This window comes from Anabrus simplex, chromosome 2 (genome assembly GCF_040414725.1).
Source record: "Anabrus simplex isolate iqAnaSimp1 chromosome 2, ASM4041472v1, whole genome shotgun sequence".
Taxonomy (NCBI): Eukaryota; Metazoa; Arthropoda; class Insecta; order Orthoptera; family Tettigoniidae; genus Anabrus; species Anabrus simplex.
The window spans coordinates 741,396,228-741,411,392 of NC_090266.1; the positions used below are offsets into that span (position 1 = coordinate 741,396,228).

The 15,165-nt window shown below is 40.0% G+C and overlaps 1 protein-coding gene across 1 annotated transcript in view; it reads right to left on the reverse strand.

The window, feature by feature from the left end:
- Window positions 1–10,911: 10,911 nt before the first annotated feature.
- The window catches only part of LOC136863672 (serpin B8), a 161,670-nt gene continuing 157,416 nt past the window's right edge, over window positions 10,912–15,165 (reverse strand). The window contains exon 6 of the mRNA XM_067140035.2: window positions 10,912–11,145. Within this exon, the coding sequence (XP_066996136.2) occupies window positions 11,015–11,145 (131 nt within the window). The 3' untranslated portion in view covers window positions 10,912–11,014. The remainder of the gene's footprint in view (window positions 11,146–15,165) is intronic.

Consider the following 15,165-nt stretch of genomic DNA (forward strand, 5'->3'; position numbering starts at 1 on the left):
TACGTCGCACCGACACAGATAGGTCTTATGGCGACGATGGGATAGGAAAGGCCTAGGAGTTGGAAGGAAGCGGCCGTGGCCTTAATTAAGGTACAGCCCCAGCATTTGCCTGGTGCGAAAACGGGAAACCACGGAAAACCATTTTCAGGGCTGCCGATAGTGGGATTCGAACCTACTATCTCCCGGATGCAAGCTCACAGCCGCGCGCCTCTACGCGCACGGCCAACTCGCCCGGTATGGATAGATCTAATCACGAATGAAGAGATACTGAATCGAATTGGTGAGAGGAGATCGATTGGGCTAAATTTGACGAGAAGAAGAGATAGAATGATAGGACACATCTTAAGACACCCAGGACTTGTTCAGTTGGTTTTTGAAGGAAGTGTAGGTGGTATGAACGATAGGGGTAGACCAAGGTATGAATATGACAAGCAGATTAGAGCAGATGTAGGATGCAGTAGTTACGTAGAAATGAAAAGGTTAGCACAGGATAGAGTGGCGTGGAGAGCTGCATCAGACCAGTCTATGGACTGATGACTCAAACACACATTTATTTTGATAAGGTTTACTGAAATTGGCTTTAAAGTTTAGACAAACTTATGAGCGGAGATATTTGTTGCTTATTACCCTGAATTAATTTCATAATAAATAAGTTCAACTCAATATGCCGTAATACCCTGCAGAAAATATATATTATTATTATTAATGCCATTTTGTTACGTCTCGCTGAATACTCTTACGACTTTCAGAAAACATATAACTTATTAATGAGTAGCTGATGTACCCGTACTTCGCTACGGGATTCTCAGAAATACTGACTTTCTGGTTTTCTTAACTGAAGTAAACAAAGGCCATTACAAAAACATCAATAGGTACTATAAGTAGCGATTAAAAGCAATGTTATCATATAAAATACTCGATCAAATGAAAACCCCCATATTTTCTCACTTTTAACGAACAGTACTAGGGTGCCGATCTAAGAGTCCAAAGTTCCAGAGCTGGAATGACCAGGCCGCAGACAGCCGTGAACACTCCTCTGCCATAATCCACTTAAATATGCACACTGATCATTCCAATCAGTGCCTCAGAGTAGGGATTGAATAGCTCGAATGCTATGATAAACCAGTGTGTTACGTACCCCGGTAGTATCCGAAAATTTATGAACCAGAGGAATGGCATGCTAAAGAAGAAAGTTATCTAACTCCCCAGTTACTTGCCGCCAATATTCAAGCAGGCTGTTACACTCGGCACAACCCGGTGAGTTGGCCGTGTGGTTAGGGGCGCGCAGCTGTGAGCTTGCATCCGGTGGATTCGAACCCCACTGTCGGCAGATCTGAGAATGGTATTCCGTGGTTTGCCATTTTCACATCAGGCAATTTTTGGGAGTGCAATTAAGGCCAAGCCCATTCCTATCCCATCGTCGCCATAAAACCTATCTGTGTCGGTGCGACGTAAGGTAAATTTAAAAAAAATACTCGGTTCACAGCAGTAATCCTATATATCGTAGATGAGTGGCGACAGAAGACACAAAGTCCACCACAACAAACAATGGTCAATGTAATGTTATTGTTGATTCGTTTTATGAGCTGCATTGTTAGCCTTAACCTTTAGTTTTGTTTCAACTCTGAGATATTAGGGCGTCTTATAAAATTATTTATAGCGTAGACTGTAGTTCCTTATTCTCCGACTTCACATACTGATTTTCATTAAATTCTGTTTACCCATGTTCTCTTGACTTGGCGCTGATATGGACTTAGTAACAAAAATCCAAATTCATGAATATCTCTATGATCATAGCCGGTACGCTAACAATGCATAAGATATAAATTATCGGATATTTAAAACTGTATAACTTTAGTTATGTAGGCCTAGTATTTATCGATACGACCACCAATAACATAAATATTTGAGAATTACATTTTAGGCCTTCCCCTAAATTACCATTTCACTCAGCGTGAATAAAATTAATTATGGCCTAGATTATAGCGACTTATTTCCCGACTTTTCATACCGATTTTCATTAAGATAGGACCACTAATAACAAATAGTTGAGAATTTAATTTTAGGCTTTCCCCTAAACTACCATTTTTCTCAGTGTGAATACAATTATTTATGGCCTAGATTGTAGTGACTTATTCCTCGACTTCCCGTACCGATTTTTGTTAAGATACGGCTATTAATAACAAATATTTGAGGACTAAATTTTAGGCCTTCCCCTAAACTACCATTTCACTCAGCGTGAGTATAATTATTTATGGCCTAGATTATAGCGACTTATTTCCCAACTTTGTATACCGATTTTCATTAAGATATGGCCACTGATAACTTAAATATTTGAGAATTGAGTTTTAGGCCTTCCCCTAAGCTACCATTTCAGTCAGCGTGAATAAAATTATTTATGGCCTAGATTGCAGCGACATATTACCGGACTTTGTATACCGATTTTCATTCTCTTCAGCCGTTTTCTAGTGATGCGTGTACATACATACATACATACAGACAGACAGACAGACAGACAGACAGACAGACAGACAGACAGACAGACAGACAGACAGACAGACAGACAGACAGACAGACAGACAGACAGAAATTACGGAAAAGTAAAAAGTATATTTCCTTGTTACTGTGGTCATGCCCGACACAGAAATACCATTCTTTTCAAAATCTGAGCAATGTACAGACAAAACTCTTATTTTATATATATAGATTTTATGTCATTAAAACTTGTGAAATAAAAGAAAAAAATAGACATGATATAGTCTTTTGGGCTTATGCCGTGTCAAGAAAATATGGTGAAATTCTTTACGTTTCGCAGAGAACTTTGTTGTGCATCTTCATACGAAAATATCGACTTTTCACGAGGAAGATTTCTTCATGAATGGTAACATTAGAGGGGGGAAAAAATGCCAATTAGAGAGTGAGAAATTAAGCTGATGGAACATTTGAAGCCCAGAGGGAGATTTCGAATCACAATATAGCAAAGCTTACATTATGGGTTTTGATTGTAATCAATAGCATGTGGTAACAGGAAGTCCGCCTCCGTGGTTTAGTGGTTAGTGTGATTAGCTGCCACCCCCGGAGGACCGCGTTCGATTCCCAGCTCTGCCACGATATTTTAAAAGTGGTACGAGGGCTCGAACGAGGTCCACTCAGCCTCAGGAGGTCAACTGAGTAGAGTAGAGGTTCGATTCCCACCTCAGCCATCCTTGAAGTGGCTTTCTGTGCCGGAATTTAGCCCGCAGGAGTTCGTTTATGTACAAGTAAATCTACTGACAGGAGGCTGACGTATGTGAGCACCTTCAAATACCACCGCACTGAGCCAGGATCGAACCTACCAAGCTGGGATCAGAAGCAACAGCTCAATGTCTGACCACGTGGTACTACAATATTTATAGGCCATCTGACTAGGCAACAATCATCTCAGCAAGCTAAGGCCCATAATGAGCATCATGTACCGTGGGTACTACAGCCTGGTACAGACTTTATAATGCAGATCCTCTGATGAATCTGCCTTGGGAAGTAAATTGCACGTCACTCTAGTGAAGGGGAGTGGAGCATGTGAGTTACAAGAATGTTGGGACTGAGCAAACACCTAGCCCTCAATCCATAGGAATGAACTGTACATTGTTAATTCTCCCTACTCAGTTGGCTAGTGAACACAGAACTCCACGGTCCGAAGACCAGGATGCTGTCTATCAACTCACAGAGTAGGACATTTGAAAGTAAGAGGCACAGTAGCTGTGAGGAGAAGATTATGGAGATTCTCCGTTCTTTCACACTGGCTAGAAGACAAATGTTGAATGGCATAATAGTTTACAGGTACTAATATATTATTATAAAGTGTGACCGTATAGTCACATGAGTAATTATTTCGAATTATATATTTAAGAAATTAGTAGGCTTGTAGCTTTCTTTGTGTGGATGCTGGCAGTAGCGTCATATTGCATAACACTTCGCGACATAGAGGCGCCTAGAGCACCCAGTGGGTGGCTCAGAAAAACTCCCGAACTGCGCGCGTATCATGGAACAAGGGGAAGAAGAATACAATTTTGCTGACTCCATCTTGAAAACAAACGCCAACGCACAGCGATGCCAAAGCGATGGGGTGAATTCAGGGGTGTTTTCAGCTCAATAAAGGCGAAACTAACCAGAAAACATACGTCAGAGTAATAAGAGGAATATTGGATGAATGGCAAAATTGAAAATCAAGGTAGAATAATCTCACCTACGAAAATGCATCTTCATAAGATTACGTAACCGCCTCGGCGTACCCACGCTCACAGTGGCGCCAAATGCTAATAGCGAGTACTACCCCCACCCCGATTTTATTGGAATTAATTACTACAAATCCACCGATCATCCTGAGTTCCGCATTACATCTTGTATTTCGGAGTAGTTGGCCACACAAGATGCCGCATCGCTGAGATTAGTATGCCTTGTGGATCTGGAAAACTGAAATTTGTTGGAGGGAGATGTCTCCCAAGCATCCCCCACCCTAGGGTAGCCCTTATATTTGCCTGCACATATGAGGGTGGAGACCAGTCTTCGAGGAGTCTACGCGGTGACCACACGGCCGATTTTTGGTCTGATTTCCCTCTCTTTGTATGGTAAATTTTCTGTGAGCGGGAGTGTGAAAAGTCGGATTTCAGTGCGAATCTGCAGTAAAAATCTGAACTGTGTAAACATGATGTGCGCATCTATAGTTTGATCGCGGTGCGACACGAAGGAACGTGAGTGACATAAATTCGCACCGAGAACTGTGAAACAATGAATTGCCGTCTGTCGAACGTGGAACGTTACTTTTCAATCAGTATCCCGTAGTGGAGGCAGAGAGCCTCTTAATTATAATCTATGTTAGAAACTGTGTAAACGGCAGGCGAGTGAATAGTGATAGTACGAAGAATTAGTGGTTATCACATAAACAAAATTGTATCAATGTTTATCGTGCTTCAGAACAGCATAATTTGAGGAGCGCGCTGAACAAAGCATACAAGACAGGGTTGAGAATAAACATAAGTAGCCCACCTTGGGGTAATGCGGGAGGTTAAACTGTTCCGGTAATGAAACTGTGAGCTCGGAATTGCATATGTCAGATTAGGATAGGCTAGCTGCGTCCTGTACCAGGGTATCGTATACATTCATAACTTTCATTCTGGTTAGAAGAAAGGAAAATTTGCATGTAACGTGAGCGGAGGAAGTTTTGTGAAAACAGTGTAAACAGTGTCATTTCAGTGTTCAAACCCCAACGCTATGGATTATTCCAGGAGCATCATGGAACCTCCTGAACCAGCGATCTCCCACTTCAGCATGATGGGCTAAGACCTTCAAGGGAGCCCTCCCTCTGGGCTCGAACGGCGTACGATGGACAACGGACCAGCATTGTTGAGTAAAAAATTATGATTTTATGATATTCATATTCCCTGTAGATAAATCATATCAGAATATAGGAATAGCGTGGGATAATTTTATATTGAATAATTAAAGTAGTAAGATTAGAGTGGTCGGTATTTTTCTTTTAATTTTAATCATTTTAAAATTGTTCGGGAGGGAAACAAATTAGGAATAGAGTATGAATTTCCCATCTAGTTGTCTTTATTGCATGAGCATGGTTGTATCCTTGTTTTATGAGTACTGTCAGAGGAGACTGGGGGGGAAAAGGCTAATTAATTTCGTTGAGGTAATAAAGGAGCCTTCGTTCTTGGAGAGATATATGAAAGAAGTCAGGTTAAGATGACGCAAGAATCTTTGCCATATATCCTGTGAACCAGATAAAGTTGGATAGATGAAGTACTCGATTTAATGTAAAGTAGTTGTATTTTATGCATGATAACTTAAGGCGTTGCTGCATCATATGTGTGTGAAGAGTCATGGCGCCGAGGTACAAATGTCCACCCCACCAACACTAGCTAGGGCCCCTGTTAAAGAAATTTTATTTTTGTGATTGCTTAAATACCTTTTGTTAGTTCATTTTATTTCATTTAAATTAATCAGTTTGGTCGGATAATTTTATGCCGATCTAATGAAGGTAATATAAATTCATGTCAGGTACATAGTCCTTATTATTATTATTATTATTATTATTATTATTATTATTATTATTATTATTATTATGATTGTTATTATCATTATTGTGATTATTATGACTATTGTTATTAGTAAATTCTGTGATATTATTAAACCCTAGTTTGCTAGCCCGTGGATTGTGGTAGTTTTACTATGAGAGGCACGAGGATGGAACTCCGGACTCCTATAAAGGCGAGAGAGAGAGAGAGAGAGAGAGAGAGAGAGAGAGAGAGAGTAAAATAATGTAACGGCCCAAAAGTTGAGAAATTGGTCAGATGAAGAATACCTGAGCGGGTTAGAGCATAATTCTATGCACCTGTTTGTATTTGTTATTTTTGTTCGCGTGAATAAATTGGCCCACTGAATAGGCTTTTGTAAACGAACTAATGTTGGGTTTAAAGAGAATGTGGCCGGTGTGCGGGCGGTTGACAAGGAAATTTATGGCATCCTACCCCGGGAGGGTCGGAGCTCGCTTGTCGTGTCAAACCAGGCCTGCTAAAAGGCAAATGTATGGCCGTCTTTCTCAAGGAAGTGTTGTTCCTCGAACCCTCTTTTGCTCTGCTAGTAAAATGTTTTATGTTAATCGATTACCACATTCTAATAAGGCTAAGTTGGGTGAATGCAGGAACACTTAATTCATACACACGTAGAAGCGATAGATAGGGTCTTGATTTTTCAGGTTCCCCGACTCGAGAGACCTGTTGGTCTCCCGTTCGTACCTCGGACATGACAAAAGGGAGTCAGTCACACAAACGACGGCTAATGGTAAACCAGATGCAGCTACCATGTATGGGAAATGTTATAATATGTGTTTTCTCTTCCAGGTGTGATAATAGTGTAAATAGGATGTTGTTTTGATGCTAATTGATTTGTTTAATTGAGACTTCGTGAAAAATCCTTTGGTAGTTCGTTTGAGTGGAGGGTTCAGGCCCTCTGATGTGTATAGTTAGTCCTCAAATGAGGTGATTTGGAGTAACTTGAATGGTGTGCATCTTATTATTCTGGCATAGGTTGTAACTCCGTGGAGTTTGCCTATCATTTTATGATTCTTTTAAATTCTTTTAATATTGTGTTTCTCGTGTTATGTTCGATGTAGGTGGCCACTCTAATCTTAGGGTAAATTAGTGTAAGTTGCTGTGTCTTAAATATGTAATTTGGGAATTAATCCCGGGAATATTTATATCCGTAAGGTCATAGTTTTCTTATTTTTTTCCCTGTAAAAAGTTAGGTTCATTATCAGACTGTATACCGTACTCAACAGGTAAAATAATCGTGTCCTTAAATTCGAAACCAAGCTTAACAACGAAGATTGTAGGAAATGCAACTCAAATTTCTCCGAGTTGTTTAAAGCTATATGTGAACACCCAGGTGCTTGATTTGAATAGGTGATTGTGTTGTGTTATAATGTTCAACAGCGTAATGTCAATAGACCACATAAAGACTCTCATAATGATGTGGATCTAATTTTTCACTTGGGTGATAGCCCGGACATGGTTGTCCGTTGCTGGTAGTTAAATTCAATGGATGTAATTTAACTTTGATGTTCAAGGTTGTAGATTGTAAATGTGTTCAACAGGAGTGAATTAAATATTCAGAAAATTTAATCTGTGCCTATTTTGCCGATAATTAGCATCCATAACCTCTTCCGTTCATTTTATGCCTTTAAGTTAGTTGTAAGATATTTCATTTAACGCCGCGGACGTTCCGTGACCCTGAGTGGCCGGAGTTCAGACCTTATGAACGGGAGACTAGCAGGGACCTTGCTGGCCGTAAGGGCACTTGTCGGCCCACGTGAGTGGATTAATTATAAGGAATCCCGGAGCGGCGACATTGTCACTAGGCCGAAAAGGTCCCTTGACTGTCGTCTTCTATGGAGCATGATCCCGTGTGTTCATGACCCGAGAGGGTTACATTTTTTGCCGTTCACATGGTCCCATGAGCTATGGCGGACGGTGGGAAAGGTCCCAAAAGAGAGAGAGTTTGTGAGTTTCTTTGTGTGTGGAGGGTTATCTCAGGAGCTACTCAACCGATTTCATTAACTACTAGAAAGCTCATTTATTCCAAATTATTATAGGTGATACAGGATATAAGGGAAATCTATAGCAAAAGCACGAGGAAATGTATAGGAAGTGCATTATGTACAATTTGGTACAGCTGTCAATGTCCTGTTGTTATCCAGAAGGACAAAAGTCAATGTTCTGAGTTTTGCATGGCAAGCGTTAATGAATGCACACGTACTCACTGTACACGGGTGAACTTCAAACAAAAAACGAAGGCACAGATATATGTGCCTATGGCACACAGCGAGTGTTTGTAAACATAACATTACCTAAACAGTTCGTGTGCTTGTTGTGGTTCATTCTACTACTCTGACCTTCACCCAGGTGTGTTTCGTTTGTTACAACAGGTCGCTTGCCTTTGCAACCGGGTGACTTACAGCTTACAAAAGCAAGCCACTGTACAGTGGTGCATGTTCTTACCTACTCTATTACCTTACTTAAAAGTATTGTGTTTTACAACATACCATCACAGTACCTACAGTATGTCTGAAAAATAGAAATGGTTTTCACATGTGCCTTGCAAATATCATTCTCTGCTACCGCGTTTGTCACAATACAACATTGCTTTTCACTCAGTATATAATTATGCTAGCTTATCAGGAAAGAAGTTTTTTTAAATGTAGGGCAGGTCATAAAAATTGTTCATCTGTTGGGTGACCATATGTCCTGCTTTTTGCAGTACGGTATACTCCTTTTTTCAACCAGCTGTCCCACGGGACTTCCAGGTTGTGTGCACCAACTCACGCTTCTCTACTGAGTGAGTGGCTGTGTAGTTTGGGTCATGTAGCTGTCAGATTGCATTCCGGAGGTAGTGAGTTCGAACCCCACTGTCGGCAGCTCTGAAGATAGTCTTCCACAGTTTCCCATTTTTACACCAGGCAAATGTTGGGGCTGTACATTAATTAAGACTACAACCACTTCCTTCCCACTCCTAGCGCTTTCCTATCACATCTTCAGCATAAGACATATCTATGTCAGTGCGACGTGAAGCAAATTGTAAATAAAAATAAAAAACCTACTCTTCACTATATTGAATTTCATGCCATATCTCTGTACCCATGTTCACAGCAGAATTGAGAATATATTTGCCTTTAATATTTGGCAAAGTCAGGGTCGCTTTCTGATTTGACCATGATAATAAGTACACTAGGATATGGCATGCAATTAAAGAAGAGTGCTTACAGCTAAGAAGAAGGATGGACCAACAACCGGAGTGACGCCCGGTGGGGAACAACTGAGCAACCATTGCAGCTACAAATACTTAAGCAGCTTAATACAGAAAAATAGAAGAAACAATAAGGAAATAGTGAGCATGGGAGACAAGCAGAAACATTCCTCAAAAATATTAGAAGCCTAGTGTGTAGTAAAGATGTCCCCCAAAACAGAAAAAAGAGTGATAGGCTGTACGGGATGTACTATATCCCAATACTGACATCAATGTTTCAGAAACTTGGGTAAAGATGGGAAGAGAGAAAAGCAGGATGCAAGCTACTGAGATAAAACTTTTGAGAAGCAGAACAGGAGTAACAAAACATGGATAAAATAAGAAATGAGCAGGTTAGAGAACTAGTGCAAGTGGAGCCATTGCAGGACAGGACAGGACAGAGAAATTAAGGAGTAGATGGTATTGACATATGAAGAGAAGGAAGAAGAAGAGGATTTCCAGGAAGATGCATGAGTGAGATAGGAGAGGAAGGCAGGAGAACAAGAAGAAGACCAAGGGACAGATGGCTGCAAGGAGCGAAGGAGCGGGTGAAGAAAATAGGGGATGAATGGATCACAGTGAGGACAGTGAGATGGTGGGGAGACAGAAGATGATGGGCGAGCTTATGTTCTAAACAGACACAGTCAATGGCTGGAAGCTGTGCAAGGTGATGATGATCCTGCAGTCTGCATAAAATATTGAATATTTGAAAAATATCTTGCTTTTTAATATTATCCTGATAAAAGTCCTGTGAAATGTAATTTTAAGTTAATCTTTATCTATTCTTTATGAAACTGAATAAAGAAAGTGTACAAACTTGCTCAGAACTATGAGTTATTTTGTACTGATTTGCATTCTACTTTGGTACATTTGAGACATGAACAAAAATGTTGCTGTGAGCCCCCTGAAAATGTTGTCATGAGCCGCCACTGCTGAGTAGAATAATAAATTCATCTATTCATTTCTATGGCATAAGAAATGAACTGCGTCATTCCTTTTATACAAGACTTGTGAAATTAACTTCATTGTCACACTTAATATGTTCCTCAAAATCAGATATATTACTGATACTGCATTCATTTTATGCAAATAAATCTACAAATACACATTAGTGATGATTTATGCTGATAAAGACATATTTAAAACTCTAGGTCAAATCTCTAATATATCTTCTTCTCAGCATACTTTTAATTATACATTGTCCGACTCCATAGCTAAATGGTTAGCATGCTGGCCTTTGGTCACAGGGGTCTAGGGTCCGATTCCTGGCAGGGTCGGGAATTTTAACCATCATTGGTTCATTTCACTGGCACGGGGCTGGGTGTATGTGTCATCTTCATCATCATTCATTCTCATCAAGACGTGCAGATAGCCTACGGGGGTCAAATCAAAAGATCTGCATCTGGCGAGCCGATCTTGTCCTCAGACACTCCCGGCACTAAAAGCCCTACACCATTTCATTTTTTTTTACTTATACATCCAGTGAAAAAGAAGTAAGGAAGAAGTAGAGGGTAGGATTGGTCTGAAATATAACACTTTTCATACTTATAGATAAAAATTTATTAAATACAAGATTAACACAGAGAATGTTGCTGGAATTAAGTTTTCAGAGGAGAAAGTGTTGTTCAATAGGATAGATGGTTTATATACAGAAGTTAGCACTGTTAAGTCTTATGATGCCTGCTGACTAAGGCACTTGGGTAGGATTTTGCACTTTTCCTGCTAATAGCACTAGCTGGGTATCTCGATGCAGCAGGAAGAATAAGAATGGTCGATCCACAATCAAACTGGCAGCCTCTCGCTTTGGCCTCTTAGATACTGAAACACAAGCCACAAAGGTAAGAGACTGAGTAACTTTCTTGCAATTTCCTTACAGTGATCCATATAAATAAAGACCATCTTCAATACATGCCAAGTAAATTTTGATTGAAATACATATAATCTCCAAATTAATTTTTAATCCATTCCGAGACTTGCCTTCTTATAATGCTAAAAGTAATTGAAAACTCTTTCTAGTTGCTTCCACACAACTATATCCCTTGTACCCAGATCTGTATTTACCCATGATCCATGAGCCTGGGCTGACAGTAACAAATTCCTAGTAGTGCCAAACTTTCTTTTCATATGAGGGCTGTAAATATAGTAGTGGTGATGTACTCCAGACACTTACAGATGATCGGGCATTTACAAATAGGATACAGGAGCGGTCAGGTGGTGCTATATTCGACGTACAGTATGTATCTGATGGGCATTCAGTTGCGAGTGTCGTTGCTGTGTGGTGTTGAAGTGAAGAGTGTTGATTTCACCGCTCTAAAGCATATTTTTGAAAGGCGATTATCATTCATAGATTAAAATCGAGGTTGCCTATGGCAAAAATGCATCAGAATGTTTTAGAGGATTGCGTGAAGCCTGTGGTGAGAATGCATTACTGTATAGGACGGTTGCATGATGGGTCAAAGATTTTTGTGCAGGTCGGAATGAGACTGCAGATTTGCAAGATCAGATTCACCGGGCAAGTTGGCCAGTTATGGGCGCGCGGCTGTGAGCTGGCATCCGGGAGATAGTGGATTCGAGCCCCACAGTCGGCAGCCCTGAAAATGCTTCTCCGTGGTTTCCCATTTTTACAAAAGGGAAATGCTGGGACTGTTCCTTAATTAAGGCAATGGCCGCTTCCTTCCCACTCCTAAGCCTTTCCTACACCATCGTCGCCATAAGAGCTATCTGTGTGGGTGTGATGTAAAACAAATTGTAAAAAAAAAAAAAAAAGATCAGATTGACATTGTGAATGGTCTCGTTTCTGTAGACCATTGATGGACTGCCTGGAAAATATCCGTAGAGGTTGGTCTCGGTCATCAAACGGTGTTGCACATACTGATGAAATGTCTTAGCATGAGGAAAATTGCATCCCATTGGGTTCCACAACAATTCACCAACGTACAGAAATGGCACCGGTATGCACTGGTTGACATCCACCTGGGCAGATACTGCAATGAAAGAGATGAATTTCTGCAGCATATGAGTATTGTCGCTAGTGATGGGACATGGGCATGAGCCTACAAGCCTAAATTAAAGCGTCAGTTGAATGAATGGCATCATCCAGGTTCGCCACATCCACAGAAATTTCCGACAGGAACCCAGTCAGGTGAAGCTTACGCTGATTGTGGCATAAGACTATGAGGGTGTAGCTTACGCTGATTGTGGCAACAACTACGATGGTGTTACTCTTACGCATGCTGTGCTTGAGGGACAAAATGTCAAAAGTGACTACAATTGCTGATTTCTGGAGTGACATCTGCATCCAGCAATGTGGCGCAAATGTCCACGTTTATTGCGAGACGATCGCCCTGTCGTGTTGCATGACAAAGCACGCCATCATGTTGCAAACAATATCAAGCTCTTATTGCAATGGTGGCATTGGGAGGTCTTGGAACACTCTCCATACTCACCTGAGTCCTTGTGATTTCGACCTGTTTCCAAACTTGAAATTCCCCCTCCGAGGCTGCCGAATTCCTGACATGGCATCTGTACTTTACACAGTAGGGCACTCCGTCGCTGTCATCAACAGATAATGCCCTGCCAACAGTCCCTAACAGCTTCCTGACATTCAGCAAAAGGTAATCAACTTTGCGGGTGACTACATTGAAGGTAATCAATGCAATTGTACTTGTTAGTTCATTAAATATTGCGTTCTATCTACATTGCCACTACATTATTTACAGACCTCGTATTTACCAAGAACAGAGCCTTATGAAACCTTCAAGTGTGCAAGAGAGCTGAAGAAACTTAATTCAGATGATTTAGAGAAGTCTTTTGGAACAGAATAAATTCATTTAAAAAGCTTTCTTTTGAGTTCTCACAATGTCATGTGTTGTCTTTCTTTTGCACAGCTAAATCAAGTGCTAAGAAGTACAAATCTTTTGAACCTTTATCTAAATATCAGCATTGGACTAAAGATATATCTGAGTATGCTAGGAACAAACTGCTTTGCTGAATGATATTTTCTGTTCTGGGAAGAATCAAAAATTATTTATATACATCTCAACACAGGAGTACTAAAATCAACTGGCTATGCCATCAATAGAAAATGAATTTACTGTGAAGCTGGATTTTGAACATGTGATTATTGTGTTTGCTTTTACCATATCAAGAAGAAAAATTTTTCCTAGTGTAATTCTGTGTTGTTGCAGTGATCAATTGGACTTGGGAGCTTGGTTACAATATTGTGATTTTTGTTTTTTTGTGTTTAGGTTTGTACTGAATAGTTTCAATGATTTCAGTATAGTGTTTCCCAAAAACCTATTCATGTCTTGTTGTGTATCAGCTTTTCATATTCTGTTTCAGTCCAAGTAAGGTATTGAGACTTCTTATAAACTAGAAGGAAAATTTTGAAAACTTAACATACAATTAATTGAGGGTGCAAAATTTTATTTGGCTCAGGGGTGCAAAATACCTAAATATGGGGCTGTTTGTACGCTTTCCTACTACAAATCTTTAAAGGCACCTTAAAATTCCAGCCATGAAGATCATTTTAAAGCTATCACATACATAGAAACTTATTTCAGGGCAGAATATTTATCGATGAGTTGATATTTTGTCTTTTTCCTTGTTGATTTGGACACTAGTAGTACTATCCTAGATTTATGTGTATGTGTGATAGAACACATAGATCATTGCTGAATGACAATCAGTATTTTATTTTAAAATGTTTTTCCTTTCTGCCATTGATTTTACATTGCAATGACATAGATATGTTGTATGACGACGGGGGATGGGGTAGGGCTAGCACAGGGAAGGAAGTGACTGTGGCCTTTATTAAGTTACAGCCCCAGCATTTACCTGGTGTGAAAATTGGGAAACCACAGAAAAAACATCTTTAGGGCTGCCAACAGTGGGATTCGAACCTACTATCTCCCAAATGCAAGCGGATAGCTATGTGACCCAAACTGTGCAGCCACCTGCTCAGTGCATTCCATGCACAATTACCTTTTAGCACTATTGCAACTTTAATATATCACTCTCTTGACATTGAAACATTCAACTGGCCATGGCTGAAAACTGGCTGAGGTATATAAAGATTTTCATAGAGACTTTCACATCCCTTGAATTTATTGATCATGATACATAATGCCAAGCAAATTGGAAGTTGATGCCCATGGGTGTACAGATTGTTGAAGTGAACATGTGCCAGAAGCCTGAGGAAAGGGAATAATATTACCAATTTTTAAAAAGGAAGACAAACATGTGTGTGGATAACTATAAATGAATCATACTCCTATAACAAGTGGCAAAAATACTTGAAAGGATATTTGAGAGGAGAATCAAAATAAGGTAGGAGGAAAGTTGCAAGAGAATCAGTATGGCTTTAGAAGTGGAAGATCTGCAGTGGACCCAATTTTCAGCATGAGGCAATTAATAGAAAAGAATTGGGAATATAGAAAAGATCTAGCCATGCCATTCATAGATCTAACACAGGCATACAATTGTGTTCACAGGGAGAAGATTTGGTAAACCATGGTCAAAAAGAGACTGGGTACCCAAACTGTAGGAATGGTGCAAGCAGTGTACAACAACTGCATCAGCAGTGTACAGACTCCAGTTGGAAAGAATGAATGGTTTAAAAATGAAACTGGACTAAGACAGGGGAGTGTGCTGTTACCTCTTTTGTTTCTAATAGTTACAAATGAAATTTTAAAGTAGACAAAGGAAGTGCATGGGAATAGGGAGATGAAGTTATTAATATTTGCAGATGATATTGTGGTCTGGAGAATAAACAGCAAAGATGTACTAGAACTACTTGATGCACTGAATGAGAAAATTGAAAAGTATGGTATGAAAATC